The 9,378-nt window shown below is 34.5% G+C and overlaps 1 protein-coding gene across 1 annotated transcript; it reads right to left on the reverse strand.

Moving 5' to 3' along the window:
• Positions 1-4,425: 4,425 nt before the first annotated feature.
• Positions 4,426-9,062, reverse strand: LOC107806211 (beta-galactosidase 13). Its single transcript, XM_016630335.2, has 18 exons — positions 8,666-9,062; positions 8,479-8,574; positions 8,277-8,389; positions 8,140-8,206; positions 7,958-8,050; positions 7,694-7,837; positions 7,384-7,478; positions 7,186-7,291; positions 6,993-7,077; positions 6,759-6,877; positions 6,473-6,637; positions 6,196-6,374; positions 5,993-6,102; positions 5,774-5,883; positions 5,547-5,654; positions 5,366-5,473; positions 5,117-5,262; positions 4,426-5,025 (listed from the first exon to the last, which is right to left on the reverse strand). Exons 1-18 carry the CDS (start codon positions 8,834-8,836, stop codon positions 4,551-4,553), a joined length of 2,490 nt encoding a protein of 829 aa, XP_016485821.1. The 5' UTR covers positions 8,837-9,062; the 3' UTR covers positions 4,426-4,550.
• Between the last annotated feature and the right edge of the window lie 316 nt (positions 9,063-9,378).

Here is a 9,378-nt window from a genome sequence, read left to right on the forward strand (position 1 = left end):
GGCATAGTTTGGGACAATTATCTGATGATTTTAGAGAGAAGTGAGAGTGTTCTAGAGAGAGGAAGTAGATAAAGTTTCTTGTTCATCAAATTCTTGTCCAAGCCTTGAAATCCAACAAGAAATCTCTCAAGTTCTTCATCAAAGAGGTAAGGTTCTAACCCCTAATTTTCAATTTCGAGTTTGGGTAATGATGGGTGATTAAGAGTATGATTTTTGGGATAAGTGTTCATTATCCTATATTGATTATATTTCATGATTTCATACTCATTTACATCATGAATCTGTAAATTTAGGGAAGAAAAATCTGATTTTTATAAAATCTTGAAAAAACAAAAATTTAAGATTTGAAGGTCCATTTGATATCGGAATTAGATAATTTTTGTATGGTTGAACTCTTAGAAGAACGGGTGTTTGGATTTCGCGAGATTTTTTCGGGATTTAAGATGTGGGTCCCACTGTCAAATAATTAAATGAATTTTGGATTTTTATCCAGAAAATTAGTAAATTTATATGAAATTAATTCCTATGATTCGTATTGAGTATATCAAATTATTTGTGAATATATTTAAAGTTTTTGGAGACAAATATAAAAGGAAAATCTATGGTAGAGTAATTGATTGAAATTTGCAAAGCGAGGTAAGTGTCGTGGTTAACCTTGACTTGAGAGAATAGAACTCTTAAATTATTTGTTATGTGAAATGCATGTGAACGACGTATAGGCGAGGTGACGAGTGTCTATACGTCGTCAAATTAATTGTTTGCCTACTTACTTGAAAAATCATAAATTATTTTAAATCATGAATTAATTGTTATAATAATTGTTTCTCTCCTATTCTTCGTCAAATATTAATCCTTGAATTCTTGCATTAATTGTTACATGCTATTTAAATTATGTGACTTAATTATTATTTGACATTTAGCATATTAAATATTAAACTGCCTATTTTTTCCCTGATTTCCATAATAACTTGCTATTTGTCATTGTTTGTTTCATAATTAAATCATAATTATTGTATGCTTGTTGTCTTATAATTTTATATTAATTATTGCATTTATTGGGGAAATTTCTTCTATAAGAATTGATAAATGAATATATTGGAGGAGCAGGTTGCACGTCGCAATAGAATTGAATTGGTAAATGTATATATTGGGGGATCGGGTTGCACGCTGCCACAGACTTATTAAAAAGTCCATATTTGAGGATCGGGTTGTACGCCGCAACAGATTTATGAAAAGGCAATATTTGGAGGATCAGATTGCATGCTGCAATAGACTTATTTAAAAGTTAATATATACTTGATTAAAAATAATTATATGAGAGGATTGAAAATGAATATATTATGGAAGTGGTTTGCACGCTATAACAGAAATTGGTTGAAATAATAATGGATTATGACTGTTGAGTTGGCTTCAATTATTATAAATGAGTTACCTTATTTATTTCTATTATTTGTTGTTGTTACTAATATTGCGTACAGGTTAATGTAAGTGAACCGCCTTAGCCTCGTCACAACTTCGTCGAGGTTAGGCCCAGTACTTACCAGTACATGGGGTCGGTTGTACTGATACTACACTCTGCACTTATTGTGCAGATTTCAGAGTTGATCCCAGTGGCTTACCATAGACTTGCTCGGATTTCAGCTACTCAGAGGAGACCTGAGGTATAACTGCACGGTGTTCGCAGTTCTGAAGTCCCCGTCTACTTTACTTTAGCTGTGTATTTATTTTCAAACAGCTTTATTTTATTTAGACTTTTACTTGTATTATTCTAGAAGCTCGTGCACTTGTGACACCAATTCTAGGATGGTATTTAGACACCATTATTTTTTTGTGGATTATTCACTACATTTCAGACTTTAATTCCGCATTTGTTTCTTTGTTATTAATAAATTTTAAAAAAATTATTTTAAAATGGATAATGTTATTCTAACGTTGGCTTGCCTAGCAAGTAAAATGTTAGACACCATCACGGTCCGAAGGTGAGAATTTCGGGTCGTGACAGAATCGAAGTTCGGGCAGAAGTACCCATACTGGTACAATGGGGCTATCTGTTTCCGGTTTCCAATCTGGAGACCATTTAGACAACCACATTTGCATTCCATCAATTGCAATTACTCTTTTAAAACGGACGATGTCAAAGTCTTTATCTATAAAGACATTTCGATTATCGTAAGCTCCTATCTTAGCAATACCTTTAAGAGGAATTTGTTCGGCGAAGGCAGCTCTAATACGATCAATTTGTGGTCTCACCCTCAAGAATCTGCCTACTACTGTCAGACGACATTCCTCTGTCATGACTCCATAGTATTCCTTGGATTTGAAGATCACATCAGGCATTCCATTGTGGGTGGTGATCCGAGCTTGGACCGAGGGGTCTCCTTGTCAAATCGCAGAATTAGGTTTGATAGGGATCGTAATTGCAGTAGCATAGCTAGTTTTTTGGAGAAGTCCTTCCGTGTGGGTGGAGGCCTCAGCTGGTATTGAGCTCTAGCGGAGCTGTCGCCGGAGGTTCCATGGAGCGGGAGCTCCTTTCTTAGGTAAAGTTGTCACTGTTCACAATTGTAGAGAGAGAGAGAAAGAGCTGTTGAATAGTCGGTCGTAATGTTAATCAGAACTATATCATCAGCAAATAACATACACCATGGTACCTCCCCTTGAATATGGTGTGTCAGTGCGTCCATCGTCAGTGCAAATAAGAAAGGGATGAGCGTAGATCCTTGGTGTACCCCATAATCACCGGAAAATGCTCCGAGTCTCCTCCTACTGTCCTAACCCGAGTCTTGGCTCCATCATACATGTCGTTAATCACACTAATGTATGCTACCGGAACACCTTTTACCTTCAAGCATCTCCAAAGAACCTCTTAGGACAAAATAGTTTAATTATGATAAGTTCAATCTATTGAATACTGAATTTGTTGGGATAAACACAGCTTAAATAGAGTGAAATGGATAATAGGATCATATAACTAGTGTTATGTTAGATAAACAAAGCCAACAGAGTATTCTCTTATAGGACAATCTTACGTAAATATAAACAAACAAATAATTATAGAACTAAGGCTCAAATGGTTGCACTATTTTATATATGGGAAACAAAGTCGTTCCTAGCTAGACTTTCCTCTTTTCTTTTCTTCTCTTTCTCAAAGGTTAAAATCTGTTCGTCGGATAGTTATCCATACCTCCGGCTGGATAAATAGAGGTACGACTGACCCGGATTTTCAGGAGAGTGAGCGGTTTTTGAAGTGCCTATTAAGGGCGCTAGTGCGTACTCCAGGGTGATCATCACCACCTGCACCTCACATCTCGGTACAGTAAAACGTGTAACCCGACTATTGTTCCGTTCAACTACATTAATGAACTAATTGACTCATTGGAATCTTCTATCTAAGCTTGAGCCTGAAACGAGTGAAGTTCGTCCTTCATTTCATACCTGCCGTTGCACTTTCGACAAAAAGTAAACGTTAAATTTATCATAACTGGGAATGTACGGCATTTTAAAATATTAAATCACATTGACTGGGGAATACTAAACATTTACTACCTTGGGATTAATCCTGCGCCTTAAGCTAAATTCACTTGTTGAATCCGAAAATATTATGTAACTCGTAGTGCTATTAGACTAAGCACGATAAAAAAGCATAGTTAACATCAACTCAACTATCATATGGTTGGATCAAGGTTTAACCGATTTCTACCTTGTAATAAGTGTTCGATTTCCAAATTAAAGAGTAAAATCCACTATCTCCTCCTAATTATTTGCTTGGAGTATAAAAGAAAGACTTGATAGTGAGCTACACATTTAAATAGCACCATTCCACCAAAAAGTTGAGTTATATATAACATTCAATTTTCAATGTTAGCGAACATATATATATATATATATATATATATACACACATACACTTACACATAAAAATGGAAAATTGTTTCTTCTGTAATATAGATGTTTCTGTTTAAAGACCATTTGGACACAATTCTTTGTATTTAACTCAATTTGGACACATTCCTTTTCTTTATTTTTCCTTGGTATGACCTAAAAGAAGTCCATAAATATTGCCAACAACTTGCCATCATCATTTTTCTTTTGCAGAAAATATACAAACTATGTGAGGTTATAAAAAAATATTTAAGTTATATATTCTGATAGTGTAAAGAATTACCAATATAATTTAATTGGGTCGGTGCAGACGGATCAAATCAAATTAATACAATGAAAGTTGGTCAATATCAATCTATTAAAAATGAATTAATTTATTTAAGGATGTAACATCTAGTAGAAAATTGATCGAGTTATTCAACTTACAAAAAACTGCCAACATCTTCATATATATAGAGAAGCCACCAAGAAAATTTGCTTCCACAATGTGAGTTTTATTCAATTCCTTACTATAAGCAGGGAATATAAATAATCAAAGACTAAATATGGGTGAAATATTGTGCTTTTATTTGAAGTAATAAAAAACGAATTGAAGGTGTGAATACAAGGCATAAAGTCTACTATATACATTTAAAATATGTTATAGCCAAATTAGTTTCAGCCTAATAGCCCTAATTCTTGTTCCCACACTTCATTTGAACAGCCAATGTCTTGAAAATGTTAGGGCATGGGTCGTTGCTCGGCTCGTCATATACTTGTCTCTCAATTGGAATTGTACATGTATTTTTGCCTAAGCAATGTCTTTCTGCAACTTTGAGACTATTGATAGAAGTGCAATTTCCATTGTACAAGTTTCCACATGCACCATCTGGATTACCATAACTAGCAAACTCAACTTTTTCAATAATTTTGTTATCAGGGCAAGTTAAGTGTGCTCCTGACTTGAGATCTTCTACGATCGCGACGAAATCAGTACCGGATTTTCCCCATGATTTGACATGAGGAGGATGGTATTCGGTAATGATACTGCAGATTGTGTCTCTGTTTACTGTTTGGACTTCAATGGTTTCAGGGAGACCACCGGTTTCCTCAAAGATGACTAGGAGATTGTTCTTTGGTTTCAAGAAAGCTCTTGGAATATGATACCTGAAATATCATTCGTAAAAATGTTATAGGGTACTATCTTTGTATTTTTTTTTTTTTTTTTTTTTTGAAAAACACATTATGTTATACTTACTCATACTGAGTGGGCTGTCCAAGAGGGGAGAGGAAAGATGACCAATAACGACCAAGGCTATTACCATTCACCCACATCATACCCTTTTGCATTTTGTCCATTTTCAAGGCCACTGGGTTGTTACCTTCTGGGGCATCAAAGTAGGTCTGCATATATCCCAAAAGAAAATGAATTTTTAGATAAAGAATAACTACTTCGTGAGATTAATAACCTAAAAAATAAAGAATATTGCTTGACTTCAGTGCTTACCTTATACCAAGTAACAGCTCCTTTGGTAGGACCATTTACAGGAGTCCATTTTACTTTCTTTGCACCCTCTTCAGTAAATAATTGTTCTTTTTCTCCAAATACACCAACCTGTTATTAGTTGATCATGTTATACATTTTTTTGTGAAAGATCAAATAATTGAATATCATTATGTATGTTTACCTCATGTCCCCAGTTGTTTAGGGTTATATCGAGGGTTCCAGACATCAAACCTTGAACAGTTACACCTCTAGGTCCAGCAAACCTCTTTTCCATGTAGGCTCCACTATTCTGCATTATAAATATAATAATAGGTTAAACTTTACTAACTGTCTAAATTAAGACAGGCAGCTATTATAGCTTAAATCTTTTGCATAATAACTTCTTTTCAAAACAATTGAAACACATACAGGGAAGCCAACTGTCTCGGCCAAAATTGAGATGGTGTTAGTTCCAGGTTTCAAGATGACAGGTTTCTGAAAAACAAAGCTCTTCTCGATGTTGTTACCATGTCCAAACCCTGAGTAAAGAATTTTTATATTATCAGTGCCATTTAACATGTTATGGCATGCAATAATATGGTCAGTATGTAAAACTTAAACTCGTTCCAATATCAAGGATAAACTTACCAACAAATTCGCCATTAACAAACGCAGACAATGCATGTCCCATACTTGCGATTTGCAGGACGGGGAGGATGTCAGGTCTCATGGGCAAGTCATGGCGATCAAAGTTGATGCTGTTTATGATAACAATTTCAATATTAGAGTATACTCAATTTGATTAATTAAGATTAAAAAAAAGACAAACAATGAACTTTAATTATAATTACCTTGTACTGTACCAAGCATAGTCTGAGGTATCCTTTGTCAAACTATAGAGTTCCAAAGGTTCCCTGTTCTTAAGTGGCAAATCGCTTATGGTTGGGACTTTTTCTTGGTACATTTCCCATTTAAGATTCTTTGCTTTCTCTGATGGAAGGAAATTCCTTGAATTGTGTTGGGAGACAATCTGTTTTCCATTAGACAAAAAAAAAAAATGAATTTTCAATGTAATTTTCAGATTGAAATCTCAGTATAATCTACTTTTTTCTTCTATGTAATATTTACCGTTTGAGTGTTGTAGACAACAGTCTTGCAATCAGGGAGAATGCTAACGGATTTCTCAGGTAGGTAATATTCTTTACCCCTAAACTTAATTGTGGCAGGTAAAGTTGTGTGGTTGTTGGTTAAAAAGGCAGCACAATCACTTCCGGGCTTCTCATAAACTGTAATCTGTAAAATAATGTTTAAGAAGTAATTAATGAGATTTTAATCAGTTTTGAACAAAATTTCTTAGTATGTAAAAGATTTCTTTTAGGGTAAATTTAAAATGCAAATGCTTTTAATTAATTACCTCAAGGTTTTGGTTAATCTTTTGTACAGAGGGAGTTCCCCAAAGGAGAGCCCTTCTTGATAGCCTCAAAGCCCTGTGCAAGTCTCTCAAGTGACTCCATTTTGGTTCCCTATACAAACCTGAAAATATATAATAAAAATATCTATAAGTGTAACGAAAGATTTTTATTCTGTATTTTTTAAATTGTCAATACGTAAAACTTAAATAATACTAAAATTTAATTGTAACACTAACCAAATTCATCAAGGGGAGCTTCGTCGTAATAACGAGTTGTCACGAAAGAAGAGCCAGTTCTTCCATAGTTGGTTCCACCATAGTACTGGAAATTAACAAGAATGAAATCAAATTAAGCCATTTTTAAAAGTTAGATAAATATGACTAATTAAGGTTTATGAGGAAATAAATTAAAAAAAAAAAGAATATGTACCATGTAATAGTTTGTAAGAGTTCCGTTCTTAGCGAAGAAACGAGCTACAGAAAATGCAATATCTTCTGCTGCTCTTTGTGATGGTGGGTCTCCAAAAGTCCTATATCTGCAAATCATTTTTTTAATATTAGAATTTAGACATAACATTACAATTTATTAGACATTATTTATTTTTAAAAAAAAAGTTCATATACTTACTGGGCAGTCCAATTTTCAGTCCATAAAGAAGGTTTATTGGGACCATTTGGACCTGTGAAAGTATCTGCACAATGCCTTCCATTGCAAGTGTTGATCTGTGGAAATAAATTGAGTAAAATGGATAAGAATTATTGTATGGTTTTCACATTTTAATGAATCATTTTGTTTGGTCGCTTTCTATTACTCATTTGAAAAAGGACACTCAGGGTCCGAGGAAGAACAGCACCTCATGATGTAGTGGCTGATTCAACAGCTCAACCCTTACTTTAGTGTTCTGTATATTGCTTATTTGAAAAAGAGATAAACGTACCACTTGGGCAGGAGCATCCTTTTGCTTGCACATGATCCAAGGGACACCATTGTATAATCCAGTAGCCATGTTAGCAGCCCACTCTACATATTTCTTGCCATTGTCTCTGTAAGCTAGTTGTACATTGTTGTACTCGTTTTCGATCTGTGTTATATCAGCGCATTAGTTATGGTTATACTGTTCAAAAATTGCTTTAGGTTGCAGTTCTGGATAAATTTCCTTGTTAGAATTGGTGATTTCGTCAATGTTGATATACATATATACCTGAGCCATAATGATAGGGCCTCCTTGGGGAGCAAACAACTTCTCCTTTTTCATCAAATCAATGACCATCTCTGAGTACTTTTTCATGTGGTGCTGCGAGACAAAGAAATAAATAATTAATTAAATTAAGAGTCGTTAATTAATTGTCTATAATTATTTAAATTAAAGTGTGATATACGTACGATGAATGGTTCGTTATAAGAACGGAATGTGATATTTGGAACCTCCCTTAGCCAGTATGGGAATCCTCTGTAGTCAATAAGTCATAATTTAGCAACTATAGTTATAGAAAGGTCAAATTTGATGGATTTGTATATACCCTTGATTCCATTCAGCCTCAATATATGGTCCAATCCTGAGGGTTACATACAAGCCTTGTTCACCAATTGTCTTTATGAATTTCACCACGTCATAGTTTCCTTCAAAATTGAACTGCAAATTCAAAGGGTAAACAGTAGAGTTTAACCATTTTGACACAAGGATCAAGATTGAAACATAATGTGCACATTGATGTTGATTACCTGGCCTTGAACGGGCTCGTGAATATTCCAGAAGACATAAGTCTGGATAAGGTTCAGACCTCCTTCCTTAGCTTTCCTAATGATGTCTGGCCACATCTGTAACATTCCATCACAGTATAGTATTCTTGAGTTTGTTGATTCAAAATATAACGTGATCTGTACACATATTTATTGATTTTCAAGTTACCTCAGGAGGCATACGAGGATAATGAATGGAACCAGAAAAGAGCAATTCCCTTTCACCATTGACGATCATTGAACGACCATCATAGGTAACACCTTTAGTTTTTTCTCCGATTGCAGAAGAAACCAACAAAGAGAGAAGGGCTAACGACAGTAACCGACTTGATATCGCCATATTATTACGATGAGTGAAAGTGCAAGGACAACAAAGGAGAAGAAGACAGAAAGCTAAAAGGCACCTCTTCCTTATACGGGAGGAGGCACCAAAAACTAGCTGTCTTGATTTCTCTTGTAATGTTTATGTTTGTTCCAATTTATAATGATCATGTTCGGATATGTTTAAGGCTTCGAGAAATTCTTGGATTTTCATGGTCTGTTTTAATTTCAGTTTTTAGTTTCTAACTAACTACCCCTCCTCTCTCTCTTCATATGTTCTTTCTGTTTGGATCCACAATTAATCTACGTCCATTTGATGAATGGTTGTAATTTAACGAAGAACTACTTCTTGGGGGGTCATTGAAAAATTGTTCAAAACCCCCCATTTTTTCCTATTTTCCCTCCTATATTATCTTGCTTTAATTTGTTAGAAACTGAAGTACATTAATATAGTTGGTTTTCCTTTTCTATTTGCTATCGCATTTGTTTACTCACACATATAAGAAATGCACAAACGTGATCTTATACAAAATTGATCTACTTTACTTGGAAAATATATAC

The sequence above is a fragment of the Nicotiana tabacum genome, chromosome 24 (assembly GCF_000715075.1).
Source record: "Nicotiana tabacum cultivar K326 chromosome 24, ASM71507v2, whole genome shotgun sequence".
NCBI classification, from domain to species: Eukaryota; Viridiplantae; Streptophyta; class Magnoliopsida; order Solanales; family Solanaceae; genus Nicotiana; species Nicotiana tabacum.